Source organism: Panthera pardus, unplaced genomic scaffold (genome assembly GCF_024362965.1).
Source record: "Panthera pardus isolate Hobbes unplaced genomic scaffold, ASM2436296v1 HiC_scaffold_13, whole genome shotgun sequence".
Classification (NCBI taxonomy): domain Eukaryota; kingdom Metazoa; phylum Chordata; class Mammalia; order Carnivora; family Felidae; genus Panthera; species Panthera pardus.
Genome location: NW_026526688.1, coordinates 204,259,292 through 204,287,183, shown reverse-complemented (window position 1 = coordinate 204,287,183; position 27,892 = coordinate 204,259,292). Strand labels below are relative to the sequence as shown.

The following is a 27,892-nucleotide window of genomic DNA, read 5'->3' as shown; positions in this document are numbered from 1 at the left end:
TGCCGAGAACGTCCCAGAACCGACTGAAGATGTAAATGCACCAGTTTGGGAAGCGTGATGAGCTCTGGTTGGGCAGGATCACGCCCCACTGTGGAGAGGCCCGACTAGGACACCAGCTGTTCAGGCCGGAGGCCGGAAGACCACGGAAGGGCGTGTGTGCAGGCGGGGGGGCGCAGCTCCCAACCCGGAATCCTGTCGCAGCCAGCACCTCATCAAGTGTGGGCAAAGCCAAAGCATTTCCCCAGAAGTTCTGCACAGGCACCGGCAGACTGTGTCCCCTCCGAAGATCCACGCTGGAAAGACCGCTGAAGGATGAGCTCCAGGAGGCACAAAACCGAATCGTGACGTGACCCTGGGTGCTGCCGTGGTGGCTCGGGTTGGGAGGGGGATGCCAGGCTGGGGGAGGCCCCATTCCCGCTCCCGGGGCCCCCGTCTAGCAGACCGGCGGCCGGTGCAGGGCAGGGGTGTGGGGGCCGAGGGCCGTGGGTGCCCGCAAGCTCCCAGGGGAGCCGGTGAGAGCCCGCGGCTGCGACGTGGATGACCCTGTTTGCCCCGAGCTAGGGCCAGGAAAGCGCCGCTCTGCACGTTTCCGAGAGAGCACGGAACCACAGGTCCCTGCCGCGCCCGTGCAATTTGTGTCTGCAGAGGTCACGGCGTCTGCTCTTGTCCCAGGTCACAGGCCGGCCTGGGGGAGGGGCACGCGGGAGAGAGGGGGCCTTGTCCGCCTGCACCCCCGGCCCCCCCAACAAGGACCACCGCCCCCCCCTCCCACCCCGGGGCTCCCCAGGGCTGAGACCCGCCGGTGTCCCCGTGAGGCAAAGCCACCAAAACAGACGCTGGGCCTGCCGGCTCTTTCTGGGATTTTTATTTCTTTAAAATAATTCATACAAATGGTTACAGTCACAAACATGATTTTAACCAAAATATTGCTAGCCTACCACGTCAGCAGGACGGCACCCGCGCAGGCCAGGGCGCTGCGCCCTCACGTCCCGGGACCGGTGCCGACGGCCGGAGCGCGCTGTGCGCCACACCCTCCTCTTCTCTCCGAGCCACTTACAACGCCATCTTCGTTTGGAACAAGGGGGTTCATGCCAAAATGAGGAAAAACAGCCTCTGTTTTGTTTCTCTAAATTATTCTAAAAATAAGACAAGCAGGTAGAAAAAACAATGCACTGTGTGGCGTAGAAAGAAAAACGGGAAGGAGTCGTTGTCCTGAGAAGTTTGCCCAACTGCCTGGTCGCGGGTGTGTTCGGGCCGCAGCCTCAGCCCGGCCTGCGGAGCACGGCCCCTCGGGCTCTCTCCCCGTAGACAGCTAAGCAAACCGATCCTTTGTGATGTTCTAAAGACTGTACACGGACAAGAACATTCATGATAGAATTAACTACTAAACTTCTTTTGCTTAACGAGGACGCAAAGAACACAGGACAGCGGCTGGCCCTCGGGGAAGGACGACTACGGCTGACGCGGGGAGGGCGGAGCGGCCTCTCGCCCGCGCGGCGCCCGGACAGTCTCTGGAGCGCTGTGGCCTCGCAGACGCCGCCTCCGCCACCACCCGTCCGAGGGCGCCAAGGCTGCAGAGCTCCGCCCGGGCTACAACTGGTCACTCGCGTGGTCTCTATCTGCCTCGGGCTTGACGGTTTGGCCGGGAGAAGGGGCGTGGGGCGGGTGGGACACAGGGGGCAGGCCGTGGGACAGGGACATGGCGCTGGGGACGATGCCTTCGACGGCGGTTGGGATGCCGCTGGGGGCCACGCCCACCACGCCCGGCGGGTACCTGCTGGGGGGAGGACCGCAGGTGAAGCTCGCAGCAGGGATGGGGGGGCGGGGCCCGGGCCAGGTCCCTCCCTCGGCTGCAGATCCCACAGCACAGGGCCAGCGAAGCGGGGGGCGGCTCCCAAAGGCCCCGCCTAGCAGGACCCCTCCCCGCCCCGACTCCTCCCCTGGCTCCCGATTCCAGGGTGGTCTCTGCCCGCGTGTCTGGCGCCTCCAGGCCAGAAAGGCCATCCCGCTTGGTCTCCCGCGCCCTGCCCTTCTGCTTCTGCTCCACTGGGGCCCAGGCCAGCATGCACGTCCAAGCCTGGGGGCCCCCCACAGGCCCCTGCCCCACCCGCAGTCATGAGGGAAGTGTTGTGTCCCCGCCCCCGCTCACCTGTAGGCGGCCCCGTTGAGCTCGGGGTGCACCACAGCCGGGTCCATGCTGGCCCAGTGGGTGGCCGCTGTCAGGTGATCCTTATTGACACAGTTCTTCAGGCTGTCGGGGATCCGGCCTGGGAAATGCGGCGGAAGGAGGAAGGGCAGTGCGTGTGCGGCGGCTGCATTGAGGACCCAGGGGCTCGGGGTCCCTCCCTCCCCTCAGGCCCAGCAGGCGCCGGTCCTGGATACGGTCACCTCACAGCTCAGGGAGCCCCCAGCACCGAGCTCAGCACCCTTAGCTCTCTGCCGGGCCTAGGGATTTTGGAGGGCAGCGAAGGCCCAGCCCAGGTTCACAAGCACAGCCAGACTTTTTAAACGCGGGGTGAGAGGGGGCACGCGTGCCGAATTCCCACACGGGCGACAGAGAGCGGGCACCGTCAACGTGCTGTGCGAGGAGGACCCGAGGGCTGTGTGGGGAGCACCGTATGGAAGCCGAGTGCTGACCTCTGCACTTGGGGGCCTGGCAGGGTGTGGAAGGGTGTGAACCCGCCCCGGCGCAGGTCCGTCTCAGCTCCGCGGCCCCGAGTGGCGGGGAGCAGAGGTCCCTCTGGCGGCCCAGCGGTGCAGGCCTCCGAAGGGGCCGCACCGGGGTCTGCCCGCAGCCCTCACCTGTGATGGCTCTCCGGATCTCCCGGGCTGCCTCCTCCCGCATCTCGATGGAGGCCTGTTCGCTGTACCAGGCCGCGTGGGGGGTGCAGATCAGGTTAGGCGCATCCTTCAGGGGGCCCTGGCTAAAGCTACGAATGGCGCAGAGCAGGTCAGGGTAGTGGGGGGGGTGCCTGACCCCGCCTGGACCCACACTTCACCCCTGCGTCAGACCAGGGGACCCGAGGATGGTCAAACCTGCCCACGGGCCCCTGACAGCAGCGGGGACGCTGCCCCTGCCCTCCCTGCAGGCGAGGGCGCTGGTCCCCGAGCCGCAGGGCCTCCAGGCCCTCCCGGCAAAGCTGACAAACCGGGGGCTAGCTGCCGACCCACAATGGCTTCTCGGTGCGGGGCCTCTATAGACGCGGCCACACGAGGGTCAGCTGCCTCGTGCACCTGGGCAAACCCACTGACGTGGCACCCCGAAGTGCTTGGCATGGAGCGCGGGTCTGAGCCCTCCCCTTCCCCACCTACAGCACCAGTCACCCGCCCACTGAGACCCGGCCGGGCCCCGGGGGGCCGGGCCCTGGGGGCAAGCCCGCCTGGAGCAGTAGCTCAGGCTGGACACCAAGCCCAAGGACGCCGTGTCCTTGGACCCTTGGCTGGGGCCTGGAGACTACGCGTGGTGGCAGGCCCAGCCCCACTCCAGCCAGCGGCCAGAGTGGGGCGTGAGGCTGGGTGGGGGCCCGGTTGGGAGAGGTGCTGTCCAAGGACCACCCAGGGTGTCGCCAGGAGGCACCTGAACGGCTCCGACTCGTGCACGTCCAGGGCTGCGCCCCGGATCCGCCCCTCCTTCAGGGCCTGGGCCAGCGCCTTCTCGTCGACCAGCCCACCCCGGGCTGTGTTCACCAGGAAGGCGCCTTGTCGCATCTGGGGGACACAAAGGACAGCAGGAGCGAATCGACATGATCAACACGGAGGCCTCTCCACTTGCCTTGCCCCGCCCACCCAGGGGAAGGGCCTCAAGGACCAGGGGGCACAGAGGGGCTGGCTCTGGGACCTTGCGCTTGGCCTCTTCCCACCCAGGCCAGCAGGAGCTCTCTCGGGCCGGCAGAGGGCTTGGGGGTCTGTGTGGGCCCCGCCCCACCTGGAGGACCAGGGAACGCACAGCTGGCCTCCTGCCACAGCAGTGGGGTGTCCTGGCCCAGCCCCCCGGCTGCATGTGGTGCCTGGCAAGGACCTGATGCATCCATGACACGGTGTGGCCCGAGCTCCTAGCCCTGCACACACCTGGAAGATGGGGTTTCAGGACCTTGTGGTGCTGGCCTGACGGACAGGAGCCCTGAGACGTGGTCCTCAATGCAGCGGCCCCACCAGGGAGCCCCGTTGGCAAGGGTGGGCTGTGGCTGCACCGGCTCTACCCCAGCACGGCCTCACTTCCTTCTGCTAAAAGCCCTCAGGGTTGCCCTGGAGACGCCCCTCTCCACTGCTCCAAGGTGAGGGGCTCCACCCTGCTCTGAGGTAAAGGGTTCCCACGACCCTGAGTTCACACCAACTAAACCAGCCCCGCCAAGCTCGCACGGCCAGCTGTCAGGTCAGGGGAGCTCCGGCCCGGCTTCTCACCTGGTTCTCAGGGACGTACCCCAGGGCCATGCCTGTGCCCCCTCCCTCCCCCCTCCAAACCCACCAGCTGGAGACAGAGAGGAGCCCCAGGTGCCCGGCCTTCCCCACAGGACTGCAGGGCCTGGGGCAGACAGCAGGGGTGACCCCCCCCCCCAACAACACATGCACACACCTGCAAGGCAGGCAGAGCAGCGGACACAGAAAATCCCACACACAGGCACATGCGCGTAGGCACGCACACACAGGCACGCGCCTAAGCACTCGAAAGGCCTGGCCCGTGGGAGGCAGCCACTAGCTCGAGCACCGGCCTGACCCAGGGCAGTTCTGAAACCCTGGTGACACCGTGTGCCTCATGGCCACTGTCTGGGCACCCCCGGCCCCCAGGGACGCTTCGCCCTGCAGACACGGTACGGAGGCTCGTGGCACAGGCAGATGGCGTGGGAGAACGCAAAACCCCTGGGCGTAGCGTCTGGCCTACACGTGGGGACAGGACCAGGGACTCAGAAGACAGGCCTGCCTGTGTGGATGACTCCCTAGCAAGTGAGTCTCCCGCCAGGAATCCACCCACCGGGAACCCAGGCCCCGACCCTCCCCCTCCCCCAGGCCCCGACCCTCGCCCTCCCCCCCGCACCCAGGCCCCGACCCTCACCCTTCCCCAGGATCCCAGAAACACAGGCCCCGACCCTCGCCCTCCCCCAGGCCCCCAGGCCCCCAGGCCCCGACCCTCGCCCTCCCCCAGGCCCCCAGGCCCCGACCCTCGCTCTCCCCTTCCCCCAGGAACACGGGCACGAGGGTGGCGGGCGCCCACCTGCTTGACGGTGAAGTCGTTGATGAGGTGGTGGTTGTGCTCGTTGAGGCCGCAGTGCAGGCTGACGCAGTCGCTGTGGAACAGCAGGTCCTGTAGGGTGCTCACCCGCTGCAGCCCCAGCGCCCGCTCCGTGCCGTCTGACAGGTAGGGGTCGTAGAACAGCACGTTGAAGCCGAAGGCCTTGGCCCGAAGTGCCACCGCCTGCCCCACGCGACCTGGCAGGGCGAGACTCGGCGTCACCGGGGCCGCAGGCTGAGCGGCCCCCCACACCGCCTCAGTCTCCCCTGTGCCCGGGGCCGCTCGCTGTGGGGAGCACGGCCCCGTCCGCCCCCAGGCGTCTGCTCCCAGACGCTAAAGACGGGGCGTTCAGAGAGGAGGGCGGGGGCTGGAGGGGGTCCCTGGGGAAGGCACAGGGTGAGGGCCGCAGCACCTGAGGGGTGGCCCCTGCATCTGGAGGGGGAAGACCAGAGGGGCTCGGAGCCACTAACTCCGGGACCCCAGGAGGGAGCCCTGACCTGGCCACAGGGGGGCCACCGGGAAGCCAGGCCCAGGACAGCGCGGCCACGGTCCCAACGTCTCAGGGAGCGGTGCCGCAGGCCAGGGGGCACCCCGCACGGCACCTCAGGGCCCCTCTGGAGTCCCCCGGCCGGCCCAGGGCAGGGAAACACCCATGAGGAAAGCGAGCAGGGGAGAAACAGCCCACACTCCCTGAGGCCACCATGGTGGGGGGCGGGGTCCCGCACCTGCCTGCTGAAGGGTGACTGCCCGAGGGACGGGACCCCCGGGACCCCAGGTGAGACCAGGGCAGAACAGTCCTGCCAGCCGCACCCAGACAGCTGCCCACAGTGCCACGAGGCCAGGTAACTCAGCCGCAGGGCACCCGCTGCCTGGTAGGTGGGGCCGGACACACACCCAGACGCCCGAAGAGCCATTTAGACAGTCCCCTGAGCGGGGGCCGGGGCAAGGGCTGCGCGGGTCACCTCTGCCAAGTCAGACTCGGCCCACCCGGCCCCACCAGGTCAGAATCTCTCGACAGCACTGCCGAATGAGATCAGGCAGCCCCCAAATCGACCTGGCCAGGCACACTGGCTGCCCATCCATCCTCCTTCAACAAACCCCACGCCTGGGGCCCCAGGTGAAGGATGCCGTCCCTGCCTTCACAACAGTGGGGGCAGCAGGGGGGGAGACACTCGTGGGGACCAGTCCTGGCGTCCGCGTGCCCATCTCAGCAGGACGGCGATTTGTGCCGGAGGAGACAGGCCTGTGTCTCACGGACGACCCCGACCTGCCCTAACATAGGTGCGTCCTCGTGATCGACGATACCCAGACGTCCCCGTGGCACCGCCCCACGCTGCACACAGCGCTGCCTCTGTGGGGCGGGGAGGCCATGCGGGCCAACCAGAGGAAGCTCAGGAGGCAGCATGACAAGGGGGTCCCGTCCATGCTGGCCTTCCCAGGTGGGTGGAGCCCGAGTTTGGGTAGGGAAAGGGGTCGCAAACAAGAAACAGAAGAGGGACCTCACGGACCCCGGACAGCTGCCTGCATGGCAGGTAAACCAGCTCCCTCCACCTACGGCAGGGTTAAGGGCCACCTGGCCCTCACCTGAAGGCCACGTCCACTTAGCCGTGGTCGGAGCGGGGACAGGGTGAGCGTGTCTGAGTGTGGGGGGCGTGCGTCCGTGTGTGACCCCACGGGCCACCATGTTGGCGTATGTGTGACCCACACCTGCTGTTCCTGGGAGGATCGGCCCCACGCTGCCTCCGGCCTGGAAACCGCCCCGCGTGGGGGAAGTCGCCCTCAGGTCGGGGGGACCGTCCAGCATCGGGGGGGACCGGCCGGCGGCACAGCCCGGCCCCAGCCTCGCGGTCAGCCGGGCCGACGCGAGGAGCAAGGACACAGACGAGCTCACCTAGTCCGATGATGCCCAAGGTCTCCCCACGGATCCTGGCCGCTCCGGAAGCCACTTCCCGGATCTGCTCAACGCTCTGGACCCGTGTGCCTTCCCGCAGCGCCTGGTGCAGCCAGGTGGTCCTGCGGTACAGGTTGAGGATGTGGCACATGGTGGAGTCGGCCGTCTCCTCGACAGACGCCGCCGGCACGTTGCAGACCGCGATGCCTGGGAACAGATACGCACGCGCGCTCACCGGAGCCAGCCGTGGCCCTTCCCTCACGAAAGGCCAGAGGAGCGTCCCCAGGCCACCCCGGGAGGCCAGGAGGCAGACCCTGGTTACGTGCCACGGGGAGAAGCTGCCCGTAGGTCCAGCGGCAGACAGGACAGGACGCGGCAGGCACCTACCTCGCCCAGACCGCTGGCCACCTGACCTTCTGGAGGCGCCCGGTGAACGGAGGAGCAGCTCCCCGAGCTCCCCCAAATGCCGGGATGATGCCAAACACACCGGCAGGGCCGCAGGACGGGCCCAGGGTGGGTCCCAGAAACAACTCGGCCCACCATGACATGCAAGAGCCGGTGGGGGACAGGGGGCCCAAGCCACAGTGTCTCCGAGAGCCGGGAACAAAACTGCTGCCTGGGAGAGCAGACCAGGTCCTGGGACTTCCGAGCGGCCGCCTGCCAGGCTTTGAAAGGTAAGCACAGGGCACGGCTCTGACTGGCCCTGGCGGAGGAACAGAGCGAGGCCAGACTCCGTGCACAGGGACGGAGCCTCCAAGGAGCCCCCGGGCCATGGTGCGACGCTCCTGGGCGTGCTGCATGGGGGCAGGTGACAACAGGGCGGGAGGGCCTGGCCAGGCGAGCCGGCGGTGGGCATGAGCGCGCCCACAGGAGCACAGTAAACTCCAGGACGCGTGACGCAAACCCCACCACGACTCTGCGGCAGGCAGAGATGCCGGAACGTTCTGACAAGTTCCTTCAGCTGCATCCCGGAGGAAAGGACAGGCACAACCAGGCACCGGGGGCACTGCCTCTGACCGCAGGCCCTGGCCGGGCACGACCTGGCTGGATGAGGCCACGCGGCTGGTGCAGACACACGGGGAGGCAAGATCAGAACGCACGCTGCCCACGAGCCAGAGGACACGTGCTCTCGCGTGGCTTTCTGAGGAAGCTGCTTTGACCAGTGGCCGGGGCTCTGCACCCCAAAAGCAGGCTCATGAGTCACCTCCAGCCAAACAGGCAGCTGCAGGGGACTCTTGGTGTAAAGCAAAACCCACAGACAAAACCAGATGTGAGGAAATCCAGCCCAGGGAAGGACACACAACAGCTGCGAAGGAAGAGCCCGGAACCGCCCTACCTAAGTCCCCAGCTGACTTGATGTCGATGTTGTCGAAACCACTGCCGATCCGAACGATGATACGAAGAGCTTTGAACTTCTCCAGGTCCTCCCTGGTCAGCGTGATGGTGTGGTACATCAGCGCCCCCACCGCCTCATTCAGCACCTGCCGAGAGGGAGGGCGTCCGCCAGTCACATGCCGGCCCCACCTGGGCCCCCGGTCTGCCTGCTGCCCCCAAACCAGCACAGACACCCTGGGAGGGGGAGGGGAACACCCCCACCCCCAGCCTGGCCCCAGGCCGGGACAGTCCAAGGGGCTTCCCGCTGTTCTTTCCTCTGTGCACTGCGGCCTTCTCAGGCCAGAAGCCGCTGCGGTGACATTTGAGGTCACCACAGTGTGGCCCTGCTGACGCTGCTCAGACTCACCTGGGAGTCCAGGGCCCGCCCCGCCCCATAAACTGCAGGCCCAGGAGAACGCACGGTACGGGGAGCGGGCTGACCTTACCTGTGGGCACCAGACAGTAAAACATACAGAGGAAGCTGGGTGTTGGGAGGACACAGAGCATCCGAAACCCCCAGACCCTGCGGAGGTGGGTGGGGGGTGGCCGAAAGCTGCAGGGCCGCCGTGACCAACGAACGACCGGAGCGACCCCACGAGGAAACTACAAATCATCGTGGCAGAAGCGCACATGGGGCCCCACGACCATAAACAACTGCGGGTAAAGGACGTTTCACCTGCGTAGGGAGGACGGCTGTGCGGAAGGCCGGGCCGGCGGGGCTGCGACGTGCCCCTCGGATGGCGTCGGCTGCCGGGCCAGCACGGGACGCTGGGGGCCGCGCCCTCGCCCTGCACGCAGGCAGCACGGGCCCCTCCTCTCCAGGTGCTCAGGTGGGCGAGGTCTGCCCCTGTACCTGCAGCTCCCGCTGGCCGGCGAGCGGCCCAGGGCATTCAGGGCGGCCGCAGCCAGCACGGGCCTCCCGAGGAGATGGCCATGGCTCTCCGGGACAGCCCTGGACGCCTGCCCTGGCGGGGTCCTCCTGTCTGTGTGCGGCCTGGGCTGCCTTGCGGGAGGCCCCAGGTGCATATCGGTGTCCTGCCTCCCCAGAGTTTAGATGACACGGGCTGATGCGCCACTCCGCTTGCAAAACCGCCCAAAGGGGCGGCCCTCCCCAAAGTTAGGGCTCCACCCACGGCCCCGCCCACAGGGCCCGCGCAAACGTGGAGCTCTCCACGGGTGGGGATAAGCCCTGAAGACCGCGCTCAGGGCCGCTGCGCAGGCCACGCCCACACCCGAGGGGCCTGGTCCCTGCCGACCAAGCCCCGCCTCACTCGGTGGCGCCCGTGCAGACCACGCCCATACCCCCACGAGGGGGCAGGCCCGCGCGGACCACGCCCACACCCCACTCGGGGGGCCTATTCCCTGCCGACCAAGCCCCGCCTCACTCGGCGGCGCCGGTGCAGACCACACCCCTTGCCGCTGTAGCGTTGCTCCCAGTGTGCACAGCACCCCGCTTGGAAGCCCCCAGGGTGCCCAGCAGCCACACAGGAGGCGGGGACGCCTGGTTTCTGGGGGGCTTGGCCCAGGTCCAGGAGGGCAGCAGGACCGCGCCCCAGGGCCGCGAGCACGGCCTTAAAGGGCTGTCGTGGCAAGAGCCGGACGTTGGCGGAAGAGCCGCAAGGTCCAATCTCTGGGCCGGCGACGCTCCAGACACACGGTGTAATCCAGGGCATGTCATAGTTCAGGGACCCTAACGGGGTATAGCCGTGAAAGCTTTATAATCAAGACACCTCCAATTCAAAAAAATGCTCTGGCTACTGGGGACTTCCAGCACCATGCCACCCTGTCCTCCCCCAGACTGAGCTTCCTGTGCTGACTCTGGGTCTCCTGCATGGGGAGGGAGCCCAACCACAGGCTCTGCTGACCTTGAGTCCCCAGGACGAGTGAGGCCAGCAGTGGGCTGTGCACAGGCTGCTGGACGGCAAGGCACCAGGCATGAGCTGAGGGGGACTGCACCCAGGACGGCCTAGACTCCGGGCTGATGTGGGCAGTGGAGTAGAGCAGGTGTCCCGTGTGGGGTGCGGGGCACAGTGAAGCTGCTAACCGCCCTGTCTCAGTCCCTTCCTCCACTGGACAGAGGGCAACCCAAAATACAACTCCCTCAGGCTGGCATGGCTTCCCTTCTCCTGCCGGCTGAGGTGGCCAGGGGGACATGGCCGTAGGGGACCACACCAAAAGGGCCAAGGGAGAGATGACTGAGAGGCAGGACAGAGGCGGCCTGGGTCCCTGGTCCTGTTTGCTCTGGCTGGCCCGGACTTGAGGGTGCTGTGGGCCCCTGCTCCTGCTCCTTGCACTGAAGATCCTAGGAATTTCAGCTCCTAGAGGCAAGGATGTGCCAGGCTGACGTGTGAACAAATGGGATGGGTCACTGCCCACATCCTGACTCCTGCCCCTGGACTCCTGGAAGGAGGTCCAGGCTGCACAGGCACAGACTTCTGGCACCTTGACTGGCCCTGGTGTGAGAGGGAAGCGAGGACCCATGTGTGACAGGGGAGCAGCAGCGAATGCTTAGGGGACACAGGGTTAACTAGGAGCGCATGAGGAGGGTGGCTGGGAAGTGGACGCGGGGCTGTGGGGCGGAGGCAAGGGGGCAGACCTTGGCCAACGAGACCCTGGGAAGAGTCCTCTGGCCGCTGTGCTGCACAGACCGGAGATGTGGATGGCCATGGCAGCAGGGGTGGGGGCGAGGGGACAGATCTGCCGGTGCCCACTGTGGGCAGACACAGACGTGCAGCGGAACTGGGGATCCAGATGGGTGCAAGCCAGCGCCAGGAGGAGCAGCCCTGGGCTCGGAGACACACGGACCGTGGACGGGAGCTCCCGAGGGAGACTGGGTCTCCGGCCGGCGCAGCTGGACACATGCGGGCCTCTTGCAGAGAAGAGCAAGGCTCAGCTGTGGACAGGTGGAGAGGCTTGCGTGCGTGCAGGCGGCCGGCTTTCTATCTTGAGCATTTAACCACGGCAGGCAAGTCTTCAAATCGTGACCTTCACTGTCCTGAGCTACATCCCAACACGGACGATCCAGGATCTGACGTTCCCTACTGTTGGGGCATCTGGGTTACGACCACTGTTGGCTGCGGTAAAACCCACGACTGCCTTGAGAGAAGGCCCTAGCAGTGCAAACTAGTGGGTCCGCTGGAGAGGCCTCTTCCGGGCTCCGGGCGCCGCTCCGGCCGCACCTGGCGGTTACGACGCCCGCTCCGGCACCGAGCCCGCGGCGCCGGGCAGTCCGGGGTGTAAAACGCTAGGTGGGAGGGACACCCGTTGTTTCAGCCTTAATTTGCACTTCTCCGTGTGACCTGACCACATAGGTTTCTTGGTAAATTTTTTCATGTCTTAATCCTTTTTCCACTGAGCCTATTTTAACCACGCAGTACCAGGTGAAGTTCTCAGAACAGGAAGCTGCAGTCCTCAGCGGCCACCCGCCCCTGGCCCTGCCAGGGAGGCCCCGCCCAGTCGCGGGGGGAGAGCCCGCTGCCGCCGAGGCAGCTCCGTGCAGACGGGCACAGGCCAGGACCACCGCACCGCTCCACCCGGCCCCCAGGCCCACGCGCCCTGGAAGTCCCTCACATTCCCTCTCGTGACCGCGAAGGGGCTGGGACACCCCCAGGTGCCACACCGACCTCCCAGAGGGGACGTCTGTCTCCGTAAGTCGGACGCCGGCAACCCACATCCCCCTCCCCCAGCCGTGTGGCCAGGCTACTGCCTGAACCGTGTCTTTAGCCCCCGAACGGGTACGTGGGGCCCGCCTTGCAGGATGAACTCAGCCAGGGGCCCCGGGGTGCTCACAGCAGCAGCAGCAGGGTCTGAGGGGGCACTCGCTGGGCACCACGCAGAAGGGGAGCGGCAAATGGCTGGCTGGGAAGATATGTGCTGGGAGGCACTGACGGGGTCCACCACGCCCCCTCCCTGCATCCCGGAGGGGAGGCCTCGCTCATTTCCTTTACACACACACACACACACACACACACGTGCACCATGCGCAAGCTTCCCGGGTCTTCAAGTTTACTTACTTTCTGCGTCCACACAAAGGTGTGACTCATTTTGTGAGGCTGAGGCTCAGAAAAGCAGGCCAGTGACACGGTGCCCCCAGCACACTTTTATATGGTTGTCACGGGATGTTTCCCTGTGACAAAGGGCCACATGCAGGCCCAGAGGGGACAGGTTTTCACAGAACTGCCAAAGCACCATCAAAGCCGGCCACGGCCACAGCCACCGCTGAGCAGGCGTGGCACCTCACACCTCCTGATGCTCCCTGGGTGCAGCCAGAGCCGGCTAACGTGGGGGCGGGGACAGTGTCACCTGCTTCCCGGCAGTCACTGTTTTTGCCCAAACGCACCCTCCGCCACCCCCCATCTGCTGGGACTTGTCTTGTCCCTGTCGCTTGGAGGAAGGCAGCGTGAGCCGTTTCGGATACAGCAAACACCCACCCATTTGTCACTCGTCTTTTCTTTCGCCACATGACTGTTTTCGCTGCTCTTCAACGCAGCGAACTTTTCTGTTACACGGCCCCATTTTCCACAGAACTCAGCACGGCCACTTCTGTCCTGACCTCAGGACGGGAAGGTCAGCCCCTGCAGAAGCCCCCCTACTTTTGTCAGGACACGTGCACACGCGTGGCCGTTCACCTGGGAGGCTGCCCGGGGTACCTGGGCTCACTTCCCGAATGCTCCCCGCTTCCCCGGGGCCTCTCAGTGGGCACCAACACAGCCCTACTGTCTGCCTCAGAGTCGCTGGGACACTGCCGCCCGAAGCCACCTCCCGCCACGCACTACTCGCTGCATAGACCGTCTCGGCATTTGCCTGGACATCCCCCTCACTTCTCGCGCGGCCCCGGTACCTCCTTCCGGGGACCAGGAGCCTCACTTTTGACCAGGACTCTTGAAACACTTTTCCTGTGCCCTTGCCGTCTTCCTTGACGTGTCCCCACATTGCCGCCTACGGGTGCCCCACTTTCCCAGAAATGCCCCTCAGGGACTTCCTGATCCAGGCTAGCTGACGGCACCCTCCCACCTGCCGCCCCCCATCCCCCACCCCGGATTGCCCCTCTGCTTTGCAGGTGCTGGTCTTTAAGGAGCTTCCAAGAGTAACTGAGAAAATGCCCCTGCCTCTGCGGTCTGACGAGGTGCAACCAAGGGTTGAAAACTGGTTTCCCCAGAAGCTTTAAGGTACCCAAAGTTGGGCTGGTGGTGGGATCTGCTACTTGAACAGCAAAGCATCCTGCGGACCCCCAACACTTGTCCTGGGTTCGCGGCAGGAGAGCCAGAGTCTCCATTTAGCTCTGGAAGGTTTCTTCATCACATCCGCTGATGTGTTCGGTCTCTCCTCCATAACACTCAGGTAACATCCGACATCCAGCTGCTTACAAGCAGGTAGAACCAACTCCCTGATCCACGGCGATGTGGAAGAGAAGCCGTTTCCCTCCCAAGCCAAAGCCCTCAGATAGGTGGTCCAGGGGCCCTGTGTCAGCTCCACAGCCATCAGGGTCCAGGGCTCCCGTCTGGTGGCTCTGCCACTCCCAGGTGGCTGCCCAGGCTCCAGCCATCACATGTGGTTTCCGGCCCACAAAGAGGGAAGGCGGCTCTGCACACAAGGCCTGTCACCTCTTCCTGGTTGGACTTAGTCCCCGGGCTATGCCCGGCAGCAAAGCCGGGGGAAGGAGGTGTGTTTCCGCCGGGAGGTGGGAGGTTCCCGAGGGTGGCAGCTAGGCGGGCACGTCCGGCTGAGAGCCCTTGGGTCTGCAAGGCTCTCCTCTGGCCTCGCCTCTTCCACCTCTCCTTCAGGCTCCCCTTGGCAGTGTCTTCCAAGCTTTCTATTAAAATTAAATTTTTCCACTCGCGTGTTTGATTTCCAAGCGCGCATTCGAGTTCTCGGGTGCCGCCTTCCCGCCGCGAGCCGCCGGCTGCACAAGCAGGTGCCCCGTAGGTCTCGCCGAGGCTCTGACTGGCCGGGTCCCAACACTCTCTTCTACCCAAAGCGTAAATCACAGGCCGTTTTTCTCTGCGAGTACCCGTCGTCCCGTCTTCCCGAGCCGTGTGGCTGTGGCGTCTGGCAACGTCTGTCTGTCTGCTGGGCGTGGGGCAGAATCGCCGTGGAGCCGAGGCCCCTCACTGCCCCTCCCCGGGGTGTCTGACTTGCTTATCTGGGTTTTACGTTAACTTTTCAAGATAGTTTTGATAAATTACAATTTTGAAAGAAAACACGTTTTGTGTTAGTGTTCAAATTTATTGGTAGAACTTGCTCTAGTACCGCTTATGATTTTTAAACATTTCTATTTGTATGTGTCTTTCATGCCCTATATTGGCTGTAGTTTTCAACAAAATGCTTTGGGGGCGCCTGGGTGGCTCAGTCAGTTAAGCGTCCGGCTCCTGACTCGGCTCAGGCCTTGATCTCAGGGTTGTGTGTTTGAGCCCCACGTCGGGCTCTGTGTTTACGGCATGGAGCCTGCTTGGGATTCTCCCTCCCTCCCACTCTCTCTGTCTCTCAGCCCCTCCCCGCCTGCATGTGCACACTCTCTCTAAAATAAAACTCTGAAAAAAAATTTAAGTAAAAAAAGAACTAAAAGTTTTAGTCTGGAACAGCAGAAGGTTCACAACCGCCCCCCCAGCTCCACCGCTGCACACGCACGGGTGTGTGCGGCCACATGGTTCCGCCCGGTGGTGACTGAAGCAGCCAGCACCCGGGCGGGCCACAGGCCAGACCGTCACGCGGGCAGAGCCCCACCCGGCCCTGCGCTCCTCGCCTGGGCACCCGAGCCCCCATGCGCCTTACCCCGGCGCTGCCGAACTCGCCGTCGGGACGGGAGGGGCTCTCCTCTGGCATAAACACCGGGGGGGGGGGGGGCGGTCACTGTGGGGGTGTCGCAGCATGTGCCTCCTCCAGAGGGGCTGCTCCGCGAGCGCCCCACAGCGGGCGGCACTCTGCCAGCCCTGGACGGTGGCGGGCCGTCACTTGGTCACGGCGCTCCTGCCCCCCCCCCCCACCGGCCCGCCAGGTTCCTGAGGTTTCTATCAGCAGCGCACACGCTCAGCCCCACCCTCGGCGTCCACAGCCGTGGGTTTTCTTCCACAGCCATGGGTTCTCTCTCTGCGTGGGCGGGGGCGGTCTGCCCGGGCCCTCGGGTTCTGTGACGGACACGCAGCAGAAAACGGCTGCTGGGAAGGACATGTGGCTTGGCCGATGGGGCCATCCCCTACAGGGGACCGTCCGTTGCCTCTGCCGGGCCCCCAAGGCGCAGCGGTGTGGGGTCGCCGGCAGCCCAGCTCAAGGCTTGACACGGACGCGTCGGGCAATGTGGGGGTGGCGGGCGGCGTGAGGACGGCGGCTTAGTCCCGTCCATCCTGTCACCGGGGCCCCAGACCCGGGGCTGGGCTGCCCGCAGCAGGCCCTCCAGGAGCCACGTCCAGAAGCAGACACCCCAGGCCTAAATATTTGGCCGCCAGCCCGGGATGCCCCAGGTGACCAATGTGGGACCAGGATGATGCAGCTCACCGGCCCCCAGTCCTGTCTGCTATGTCCGCGGCCCCCGGATCTGCTTTCTGAGAACATCTGGTCACAATGGCAACGGCTCGAGATGCCAAGCAGTAGCCGTCTCCGCCTCTGACAGGGCGGGGGTGACGATGGCCGCACGTGTCTTGGTGGCCCGGGAGCCGCTGAGGCTCACGCCTGAGGGACCCGCCTGCCCTCCTCGCTCCCCCGAGCACCCCGCGCCGTTACCTTCTCGTGGATCTCCTGCGTGGACTGTGCGTCACAGAAGGCCACCGTGGCCACGTCCTTCAGGATGGGCATCTCCACCGTGCAGTCCCGGCCGTCGAGCAGCGCTACCAGGGGCCGGGGGTGCATGGGCCCGTTCATGATCGGGGGTCGGACGCCTGCGGAGACAGGAGCGGACGCTCAGCACAGCGGCGGCCCCGGCTGAGACCTCGAGCCCCCTGCCACCCGCCACCATCCGCAGCCCGGCACAGGCCCCGAGAGTTCCCACGTCTGCTCGTCTGGACTTTGTCAAACCAGGGTTATGAGCCACCGGGAGAAGCAGACCAGTGTCTGCTACAGCTCACTGACGCCCGAGTGAACAGGGACCCCCGCCGACTGTCACCACCCCACGGGGCTCGGGGCTGCAGACACACGTGGAGGCGCCGGGGCAGCCGCGGTCTTCACCACCGTGACCCCGGGACACGCAGACGCAGCGCCACAGGCCTCGTGATGGCGTCCGTTCTTTTCCGCCTGTGGCGGCAGCGTGGCTACCCAGAAACCCTGAAGGGACCGCGTCTGCTGGCAGATTTGAAGAGCGGGGACCGTGCAGGGGTGGGGGGTGAAACCTCCGCGGTGCGGTCAGAGCCCCCACCTCGCCCGGCAGGGGACTCAGAATCGCCAGACGCTCCTTCCACACAGGAGGGGACTACGCCTCATCCAGGAGGGCCTCCCAGGCGACAGGACCGGCCCCGCGCACCCCACGGCCCTCACGAAGACTCGCCCCGGGGAAGGCCCACGGCCCCAGTGCGCCGCCTACGTGAGCCGCCTGGACGCGGCGGCCCCAGCGGGTGGCTCAGAGCGGGATCTGCAGGGCCAGAACCCCGTCTCTGCTGCCTCCCTCCCTGCCCCGCGAGCGGTGCGATTCCCGCCCCCGGGGGGCCCGGCACAGGCGCGGTTTCCAGACGGCCCGGAGCTGCGCGCACAGACGGCGCTCACGTCTCCAGCCGTGCTGGGACGGTGATCTCACTTAGAAGACTGACTTTACCAGCGGAGGCTTATCGCCGCTGTTCTCGAGTGACCTGGAAGACGCCCACCGTCAGAGTCCCTCAGCTCTAACTCCTGATGAGCACAGACCGGCGTCACCCCCGCGAGCTGAGCTCTGAGGCTGTAAGGCCCCCCTGCGGGCCCGGACACCGCCGATGCCAGGGCGCCGCCCGCTGGAGAGCAGCACGTGAGAGCAGGCCCAGTCCGCAGGGCTGCCCAGACGCGGCGTCGGGACCCCCGACCGGACGACGCCCCCTCACCCAGGGAGGCCCCGGCCTCCCGACCACGCAGCCAGCGCCGGAACAGGCCTTGGGTTTCTGCGGCAACTCCCCAACCCGGGACCGAGCTTGCGGGCGGACGACCAGAACAAACCCAGCATCGACCTGTGGCCTGGCCCACCTGCCCTGGGGAGGCGTGGCGGGGGTGGGGGGCTGGGCCCCCCGAGGAACCCCCTCGCTCCACCGCACGCGGGGGCCTCACTGAGGCCGTCCTGACCCGCCGCACGCGCCGAACGGACAGGGTGACCGTGGTCGCAGAGGGCCTGGTTTCCAGCTGCTTCACACTCCGGGAGCCCCAACCAACCTGACATTTCTTAATATGGGCTCAGCTTCCACGACCATGAATTCGACTTTTCAAAGCGTTTTATCTTCAGAATCCCCCGGCAGAACCGCGTCCTGTCACTGGATCCTCATCCCACGTCTTTAATTGTCTCGAACCAAAGCTCTTAGGCTCCTGATCCTTGGCGACCACTGAAGCCTGCGCCGGGGTCAAAGTCTGACTAAAAATTAAACACAAGAGACACGTTAAAATACCGTCGAGAGCCAACTAGGACTCCCAGACGCCGGAAATTCCACACTGCATCCTTGATTCTGTGCCCGCGGCTGCCAGGCCGGGACCGCCCAGAGCCAGGAGCCGCGCTGCTTACCCTGAAGGTCCTCCTGGCACGTGGGAACCCCGCCCCAGGCGCTACCAGTGTCCGTGAGGTGCGAGGTGCGAGGCCGGGGCCCTGGGGGCTAGTCTGCCACCAGTCCCGCAAACCTCTGTCTCGTGCTCCCAACGGCCTCCTGGGCCTCTGTGACTGTGCAGGGAGAGTGGACTTCTGAGGGGGCCACCGAGAGGGGGACCGCAGGATGCAGACCGGGACACACACACCACTGTCCTGCACCACACAGGACCCGGGGGGGGGCTGTCCCCCAGGCCCCCTCTGCCAGTCCCCACAGGCCACATCCCGGGCACTGGCATCGACTCAGGCACGGCCCCCCCACCCCCCGACAGGACACTGAGGACACACTCCTGGTCACACACCTGTACGGACGGGCTGAGGACGTGCCAAGAGCTGGGACTGAGCATGGATGCTCAGGACCCCTGCTCTCAGCATGGGGACAGTGTGCCAGGGTGGCCCCGAGGCCTGGCTGGGAGCCACGGTGGCCAGGACCCGCGACACCACCGGTGTCAACCTTGGGATCAGATGGCACCTCGGGAGGCCAGCACGGAGCAGGGACCGGATGCACTCGTCCCCCGCCCGATGCCGGCCACAGGGACATCGGGCAGACCGGCCACAGCAGGGACGTACCTGCGGCCCATGGGACCCACGTGGCTCTCACCCTTGCCAGACTCCAGCTGTGACCGCCACTTCTGCACCAAGGCGGGTGCCCTGTGGTCCTGACCCGCGAGCCTAGGCTGTGCCAGAAGGCCACGCTCGACCACAGCACCTCCCGGGTCTGCTCACCTTTAGTCTGTGCAGGTGTGACCTCTGACCCATATCCTCTGTCCCCGCCCCCGAGCGTGGATGTGCCTTACAACCCGAACCTTTGCCGACTGGGCTCGACCGGGCAGGACCCAGCCTGCAGCAACCCCGGGACACGTGGTGGCAGGGGAGCGGGCGTGTGTGCGGGAGTCTAGGGCTGGTGCAGGAGGTAGCAGCAAGGCCAGGCCCAGGCCAGCCCCGCCCCGCCCCACCTCCCCGGGAGGCAAGCCTCACCCTCGACCTTGACCTTCAGAAGACAACCTGGGGGCCAGCAGCGGGCCTGAGGTGTCTGGGCCGGGGGCGGCAAGCTGGCTGCCAAGGACACAGGTGTCCACCAAGGACAGCTGAATCAGAGCCCTCGAGTCTGGCTGGCCTGGCCTCCCCAGGACTTCTGCGCCTCCCTGGTGGTGAGTGCCCCGACTGGCCCCAGATGAAGCACCACTTCCCAGGCCTCACGGGATCCCCACGTTCCCTGGCCAAGTGGGGTCGCCCTGTCTGCCCTGCCTCGCCCCGCACAGTCAGCGAGTGCAGGGGAAGGGGGGTTGGAACGGGCCACAGCCAACCGTGCAGTCACTAGGCTTTCTTCGGTTTTCCCCCTAAATCCTGAAAGCATCCAGGGTGTCTCCGGCCGGATCCTCCCTGGTCGGCGTGGCCCTCGGCAGACGGTGTTTCCGCACGCGTGCACGTCCTCCGAGGGGCCCAGGGCCGTACGCCCTGTACACACGGGTCCCGAGTGCCCTTGCACCCCTGGGGAGCTGAGCCAGACGCCTCAGGCACTCTGGCGTCACGCCCTGGATTCTCCCGTGCCCACTGCTAACCTCTGTTGTGAAAATGATTTCAGAGGGAAGCGTGGCTTTGCCAAACCTGACCTGGGTTCAGAAACCCATGAGCAGCCTCAAGGGGTCGGGGTGTGTTCCCGGGGCCACCTCACTATGGGCAGAGGTGTGAGCCCCACCCAGGGAAGCACCAGCAGGCGTGGGGCTCAAAGGCCAGCCCGAGTCAGGCCCCACGTGCAGATGGGTGGTGACTTCAGGCTCGGGCCACACACCCATGCAGGTGAACCTGGCTCCCGCCCGCCCCGGTGCCCCACGGGTCTCGGTGCCTGGTGACAGCGTGGGGCCGGGGAGGGTGACCCAAGTCCAGCAGCAGAAGAAGCCAAGTCCAGTGCGGGAGAGAATAACAAGGCCGTACGACTACAGGAAGCTTCTAGGCTGGTGCCGGGGGACGTTCGAGTTGTGAAAATACCATCTCCACCTCGTTTCTAGAAAATGCCAGAGAGAAGCCCCCCTAAGTGATCTCACTGCTCAGAACAACTACAGAGAGCCACGAGGACACAGAGGTGGTCGAGAGGGTGCAGCAAAGGACGGGGGAGGACACGCGGTGGGGGGAGGCTCCTTGCGGGCCGGCAGTAAGGACACAGGGCCAGGGTCACTGGGGTCCCGAACTGTGTCTGCTCTCCTCACGGAAGTACCTTTTCTCGAGCAGTTTTGCCATGTAATCAATTTTCTAGAATTCAGTTTTGCCATAAATGATAAAATCACAAAAACTAAAAAATGCTCATTAAAAAAAACAAAATGCAGGGAGCCTGGACGGCTCAGACGGTTCAGCACCAACTCTTGATTTCGGCTCAGGTCACGATCTCACAGTTTGGGAGTTCGAGCTCAGCACTGGCCTCTGGGATGCAGCACGGACCCTGCCTGGGATTCTCTCCCCCGCTCTCCCTGCCCCTCCCCCATGCACACAAGCTCTCTGTCTCTCAAAACAAGTAAACTTGAAAAAAAAAAAAAGACAAAATAAAACGTGAAAAATGAACAACGAAATTAGGAAGACCTTACCGCAAAACGGAAAAACGTTAGAACGCGTTCGCACTGGCGCGTGCGGGTTCGCCTGGTGCTGGTGCCACAGGCGCTCAACCCCAAGAGTGGCCCGCGCTCCAGGAAGGGGCGCCAGCTGGCATGCACCGGCACGTCCCCGCCGCCACTAATTCCAGGTGCCCCGCCACACGCCCGCCACACGCCCCCCGTGGCTCAGACCCCGCGGGGCTGGGAGACCATCGGGAGGGCTGAGCTTTCGTAACAGCGAAAGGGGCGTCCCCCTCAACAGGGAAATGAAACCAAACGTCCACCAGTCAAGGAAACCTCTGGACGGTCCACGGTTATCGTTCGCTCTTCCGCAGCAAAACCGCCTTCCGGCCAGTTAGTTACGTGGCGGACCACCTCGCGCTGCCCCAAGCTCCCCAAACACGCGTGTCCGGCACCTACACGCGGCAGCCCCAGGCCAGGCCTCCTGCCCCCATGGGCGAGAGACAGCTGGAGAGAGTACGGCCAACAGAGTGGACCCCAGGGTCCCCGTGGGTGCCCTGCCCGTGTCCCTCCGCTCCACCCCCTTCCTCCCGGTGCCCATCCACGACGACCCACAGGAGGCTCCTGAGAGTCCCCTGCTCCAAGAGGCAGCAACAGCTCTTGTACCGAGAGCTCCTCGCCGGGGGCCGAGACCCGACGGGGGTCTGGGAGCGTGGGACACAGGGCTTCCGCGCCCGCCCGACCCCGTACTCAACACTGCCGGGCTCCCTTCTGCCCCCGCCCGGCCCCGATGTCCCACTCCCGACGACATGAGGGCTGGCTTACGGCGTCAGCAGGAGGGGGGCATCTGCGGGCACCCGTCTCGGCACCTAACGGGCGCCAGGCGGGCGGTGAGCCCACGGGGAGGGAGTGGATTCCGGCGCCCGCCCGACACACACGTCCGCTTTCCTCTGCATGTGACGAGCTGCGCTCTCGGAGGCGGTGGCTCTGGGGGGCTGGGTGCCCGCAGTGGGAGGTGACGGCACCCACGCCGGGCCCCACGATGGCAGGTGCGCATCTGCATCCCTGCAACTCAGCAAGGCGGTGGAGGAAACGCAGCGGTCAGCACGGCTAGTGACTCAGGAAGCCCTGGCCGGAGCGGGGGACACAGGGGGGCGGAGGGCCCGCTGAGCTGCGGCGGACGCCTCTGCTGGCCGCCACGCGGCACAGGCCCCGCGGAGAAGCACGCGTGAGCACCAGCACAGGCGCTGCGACACTCGTCGGCACACGGTTCTTGGCTGGCCGGCCGGATGCCAGCAAGCAAGGCCGCAGCACAAAGCATGGGGCAGGGGGGGCAGGACTCCAGCTGTGACACCAGCACCTCGGCGGGAACACCCCCACCCGGCACGGGGCAGCTGCGTGCAGGGGTGCACACGCTCTCTGTCCTGTCCTCGTACTCGCCCTGAAGTCTGAAGCTGGTCTCAAAGCTCATCTGAAAGAAAACGGGGCAAGAGAAGGGACCACAGGTCCCAGGGGCCCCTTCCACAGGTGTCTGCGTGGAGCTCCAGGAGCCTGTCACCCCCCACCCCAGACCCCCTCCCACGGGTGTCTGCGTGGAGCTCTGGGGGCCCGTCTCCCCGCCCCCCCGCCCCCGCAGTCACTCCTGCTCTCCCCACCCCCTGCCCCGCTGTGCTTGATTTGACCTGGCCTCCTTGGCCCGGCTCTCCACTGGGGGTCACTCTCGGGAGGAGATCGGGGGTCTGGGGACACCCGAGGTGTCCAGCCCTCTCCAGATGAGCCACAGCAGCTTCCGGAGAACCTAGCCCACTCCCGGCGCAGCGCACTGAGCTGGGACCCCGGGCCCTCCCCATCCTCCCCGCCAACTCTGACAAGCACTTCCTGCTCTACACCCACAACACACTCCCAGGACTCCTGCTGCTTCTCCAGCCTCAGAGACTAAGCCGTCTTCCCATACCCCCCACCCCCCTCTGCTCAGGCCCCAGGTCTCCCCACTGCCACAGCCGGGCCCCTGGTCCTAGATGCCGCCTCGGAGACACTGCGCCCCTGACCCAGAGCCTGTCACACCCCCGAGACCCTCACGGGCTGCCTAGCCCCTGCCAGCCCTTCCTTCCTCCTCCACAGAGCCGGACCCTCAGCCACAGCAGGCTGCCCTCGGCCAGCCCCCTCCGTCTTTCAGCTTCTGCCGGCCAGCGGTCACACCCTCCGGACGGCAGCCTCCTCGGGCTGTCCTGGTCCAGAGGCCCCAGGCCTGGCCACGCTGCCCGGGGCAGGGCTGCGGGCTGAGTGGAGGGCGGCTCCCACAGCGGGACTGTGTCTGGCCTGGCAGGACCCGAGCCCGCGCAGACCAGGCCAGGGTGCTCCCTCGGGCGACGCGGGGCCGTGGGGCAGAGTGGCCTCGCAGACCTCAGCGGCCGGACTCTCCGTCAGCTGCCCGTGCTGTGCCACCCCCTTAACTTACCGTAACCCACGAGGGCACTGACCACCACCCACATGTGGACTAAAACCGTGGCAGAGGCACGCTCCTGTCCCCAAGGGCCTCGGTCCCACACACTCCTCTCTCGTGCTTTTATGCGGCTTTGTGACGCTTCAGGATCCCACAAACGAGAACCTGATGGCCGTCGCAGAGAGGGTGCTGGCTGGCGGTGGAGGGAAGGTGGCCTTCCCTCCCCTCCGCACGTGGCATCCGACAACTGCTTTGGGGACACCCCACGCGGTGCCACCACCTTCAAGACCTGGCCAAGCTGCAGGACACGGACGTCACAGACGCAGGAAGACCGAAGTCAATGGCACCGCGGCCTCTATACAGGCCAGAATCCACGCCTGGGGAGGGTCCAGAAAGCGCCGCCTCGGGCCCCCCCCCCCCCCCGGCCCCCCGCCCGCCAGACCTGCTGGGATTTCTTCTCAACCGTCCCAGCTTCCAGTCCTACCACGCTGTCACCACCCCCACCCCGCCCCCGACCTCGCCGAGCACAGTGCTCTTGTACCACGGCGGCCGTCCAGCCCATCTATGGCCGGGCTCCAGGGCTGACAGGGACATAAGGGACCCCTTCCCCCAGGGCGCCACACCAGTGCCGGCCCGTGCCCCGTCCGCAGCTGAGCTTTCCGGGACGGCAGTGACAGGAGATGTGAAGTCCCGTCTGGGGACCAGAGGCGAGTGAGGTGTGGACACCCCCCACCCCACAGACGGCGGTGCCAGGGCCAGACAACTTCCCCCCGTCCCCCGGAGCCTCGTACGGGTCCTTCTTCACGCCACCAATGGAGGGAAACCAGGAGATGCGCTAGCCTTTGACCGGGTCCTCCATACCCAGGAGCCCCGGGCAGCGGCCACAAGCTGTGGTCTGGCTACTGGACCGGCAACGCCCCAAGGGCACGGGCACGGGCAGTTCTGCTGGCCCAAAGGAAGCCCCCGCCGATCTTCAGCTTTCCACCGGGTTAGGGGGGGAGCCAAGGCCAGACCCGCCTCCGAACCCAAGGACCCTCCTCCTACAGACAGTCGTTCATCTCTGCCCTGAGGTTCCAGACAGGGGTGGCTCCAGCTCCCCAGAACATGGGGCCCTCGGGGCTGAGCGCCAAGAACCGGGCCCTGCCCCAGGACAGTCAGCAGGACCTCAGCAGGGCAGGCGACACCAGCCCCAGGCCCAGCTCCGTGCTCCCAGCCCCCCACCCCCAAGTGTCCTCGAGCTGAAGAAAAGAGGCAGGAAGAAAACCCCAAATGCAGTCAGGGGAGAGGACGGACAGGGGCTGAGACAGGTCACCCCTGCCACAAGTCCATTTCTCAGAAACGGAGAGAACAGAGAGCAACCCGCCACAGCTGGACAGGCTGGAGGTGCACCAACACCCCGAGACAGGCTGAACAGGACACACGTGCGTGGGGCGGGGAAACACGCAGCCCCAAGCGCGCGTCCCTCAAGAGGCCTCGCAGAGACACCCAAACCAAACCCCGCGCTCAGCGGTGGTGATAAGACCCAACAGAGAAGAACCCTGGAGCGACCGTGGAACACAACGGCCGGCCCCTGCAGGAAGTGGAGCTCCAGGGCCGGCACACACAGCGGGCACCAGTGGGAGCCGCAAGGAGGGGGAGCAGACCAAAGCCGGGGTCCAGCAGGCCCCCCACGGCCCCCTTTGGCACAGTCCTGAAGCTCTAGGGTGGACAGAAGGTGAAACCCAGAGCGCACACATCGCCAGGCTGACATCCAGGGACAGCAGGGCGGGCACACAGCACAAGGCGGCACTGCCCCAGGCCCTGCTCCTGTCTCCATTCCTGCCCCAGGACCCTGCTCTGTCCCCAGGCCTGTCCTGCCCCGCCCCTCACCCTGGCCCCGGCCCCATCCTGTCTCCTAGACCCGTCCCCAACACTTAACAGGTGCTCACTCATGATCCCACGTGGCCTCACACCGCCATCCCCACCTGACAGACGCACACGAGCAGAGCACACGACAAGCTCAAGACCACACACCCAGCAGGGGCTCGGCCGGAATGCCCCCAGGGACGGGCTAGGTCCGTGCCCTGCTCCTCTCTGGTCACTCCCCTAAGAACCTCGGAGATGTCACCCCACACCAAGAGTGGATGGCCTGCACTGACCCACAGGGCGCGTGTGCAACGCTCCCTGTGCCTCAAATGTCGGCCATGCTGGAGGCCAGCAGCTACAGAGCACTCTTTGGTGTACGTTTTTACACAAATGAAGTCGCTGCTCTTGAAGAAGAGGGCGGATCCTGGAAAAGGGGAAACCAGGTAGGAAAAGGGGATGTGGCCATCCCCCCATCTGCGACCTAATTCTCCAGCCACCCCCAGAAGTGGGAGTTGGGTGAGGATTTCACCTCTGACTGCTCGATTCAGACTAACCAGAGAAAGCCAATCTTGTTCCACTTCTGGGTGACAAGTGGTCCCCCCTCCCCCAACCAGAGGTTAATCTGTCCTAAACAAAGCACGAGGAAAATGATCACTATAAAGGGGTCTGGCCGCTGGCCAGGTTCCCGGCTTAAGCCGCTGCCAGCTTCAAGGCTGTCCTTCCGGGCATGCCCAGAGGTGGTGCCCTCATTTCTCCGCACACAGGCAGAGGGCCGGGCAGGGCACCCAGCCACAGAAAGATCTAGCCTCCGACTCCTGGCTCAGGTGTGGTTGTAGCCTCCCTCCCACAGGCCTCAGGGAGCCAGTGCCCCCAAGGTTCCAACGGCAGAGGGGAGGAGGAGGGGCAGCTCCCTGGCCCACCCAGCCTGGCCCCTCCCCTGCTGGACCCACTCCAGAGGAGGCCCCAGGCCCTGGCGGCTGAAGGCTGAAGTTGACCGGGAACTGCAAGATGGCCCCCTACACTTGGGTTCAACAGGGGGCACCAGGCGCTGAGACGGCGACCAAACCAGCACCCACCCAGGAGTGTCCCCAAGCTGGCCTGCTCCCCTACGGCCCCAGCCCCAGGGGCCCCAGTGGGAAAAATGGGGGGGCAAGGCCCCGCTGGGTTGTCTAGAGCACCTGCTAGGATCCTGGTTTCTGACACCTTTATAAGCGCAAAGGGGAAAAGAGGTGCCTATGACAAACTGAATGGGGTCCACACCTCTTGACGTACTCCGGTGGAACAGACTGGATCAGAGGAGTGAGTGCAGCGCGCAGGCTGCTCGGTTGGGGAAGCCCGCGCCCCAGGCTGCTGGCTGAGGGCCACCCAGGGAAGGAAGAGCCGCCCTCCCCACCAGCTGGGCGCTCTAATTTTATTCCCGTTTAGAAAATGAGTAAACAACTTCAAAGGGCAGCACGAAGCGTGCCATAAAGCTAAGCGCCCCCAAAACCGCCTGAATGAGCAGCGGCGAGGGAGGAGCCCGGCATCCGCGGCAGCACGCGGCCAGCAAACGCGCCCGGGGCGCAGGGCCGGAGCTCGGCGCCCGCAGACACGCAGCCCCGCGCCGCAGTCCGCGCCCGGCCTCGCCCCGGGAGCCCACCCACGGCGGCTCCACACGCCGGCGCGTCCAGGTCGGGGGACGGGGACAACGGCCAGGCCACGGGGGGCCCAGAGGGGACAAGGCCACGCGACCGCCAGGAGGCCGGCCCGGTCCCGGCAGGACGGACGCGGGGCGGGACGCAGCGGCCCGGCCCGCGAGGGGCCGTGAGTCCGCCACGTCTAGGCGCCAGGGCGCACCACCGGCGCCGTAGGGCCGGGACTGGGGGTCAGGGGCCGGGCGCGGCGCCCCTTTGTGTCACCTGCGCGGGCGGCGGCGGGCGGGGGCTGGCGTGACGGCGGCGCCGGCGCACGCGCACTCGCACGCAGCCGCTCGCGCACGCGCACGACCCTCCGCGGCCCCGCCCCCGGCGGCGCGCGGGATACCGGCACGCACGCGCACTCGCACACAAAGCCGGGGCCCGCGCGCGCCCGCCCGCCCCGCCCGCCGCCCCGCCCCCGCGGCCGGAAATGCGCGCGCGCGGCCTTACCGAGCGGCAGGCCCTTGTTGAGCAAGTGCGAGCTGCCCATTGAAAGGCGCGGGCGGCCGCGGGCCCCGACGAGTCCGGCGCGCTCCGCCGCGAGCCCGGCGCGTGGGGCGGCCTGGGCGCCGTCCGCTGCTCCGCCCGCTCGCCTGCGCCCGGGCGCCGCCGTGCCGAGCCGCGCCGCGCCGCGCCAGCAGCCGCTCCACCGGGCGGGGACAGGCGGCGCGCGCGCGGGCGGGGCTTCCGGCCCAGCAGTCTCCTGTTTCCAGGCGCGAGCGCCGCGCAGCGAGACGCGGGCGGCTGCAGGCCGCGCCCGCCCGCCCCGCCCGCCCCGCCCGCCCCGCCCCGGCAGCGAGGCTCTCCCGCCGGCCGCGCCTGGCCGCACCTACCGGCGTCCGCGCACCCTCCTACCCCGCACCCAGCAACCCCCTCCCCCGCCGCCCCGTATCCGCGCGCACACACACGCACCTGCCCCGCACCCACCAGGCCTCCACCTGCCGCGCGCGCGCGCACACACGCGCGCACACACACACACACACACACACACACACACACACACAGCCACACATCTCTGCCCCGCACCCATACGTGCACCTGCTAGGCCTCCACCAGGCCCCCACCTGCCCTGCACCCGCGCGCGCACACATACACACACCTGTCCCGCACAGGCACGTGACTCGCATCGGCACACCCGCACAAGCACCCAT

At 66.2% G+C, this 27,892-nt stretch overlaps 1 protein-coding gene across 4 annotated transcripts; it reads right to left on the bottom strand.

Annotated features, from left to right (window-relative positions):
• Positions 1 to 843: 843 nt before the first annotated feature.
• On the bottom strand, positions 844 to 27,570 carry CTBP1 (C-terminal binding protein 1). 4 transcript variants are annotated; one of them, XM_053901794.1, is made up of 10 exons: positions 27,192 to 27,308; positions 17,811 to 18,006; positions 16,209 to 16,363; positions 8,455 to 8,599; positions 7,119 to 7,325; positions 5,210 to 5,424; positions 3,578 to 3,708; positions 2,803 to 2,930; positions 2,150 to 2,267; positions 844 to 1,777 (listed from the first exon to the last, which is right to left on the bottom strand). In XM_053901794.1, exons 2-10 carry the CDS (start codon positions 17,815 to 17,817, stop codon positions 1,591 to 1,593), a joined length of 1,293 nt encoding a protein of 430 aa, XP_053757769.1. In that variant the 5' UTR covers positions 17,818 to 18,006; positions 27,192 to 27,308; the 3' UTR covers positions 844 to 1,590. The 4 variants fall into 4 exon arrangements, with proteins under 4 accessions (XP_053757769.1, XP_053757770.1, XP_053757771.1 ...); XM_053901795.1 differs by lacking the exon at positions 27,192 to 27,308 and adding an exon at positions 18,802 to 18,818; XM_053901796.1 differs by lacking the exon at positions 17,811 to 18,006 and having other exon boundaries at positions 27,192 to 27,570.
• Between the last annotated feature and the right edge of the window lie 322 nt (positions 27,571 to 27,892).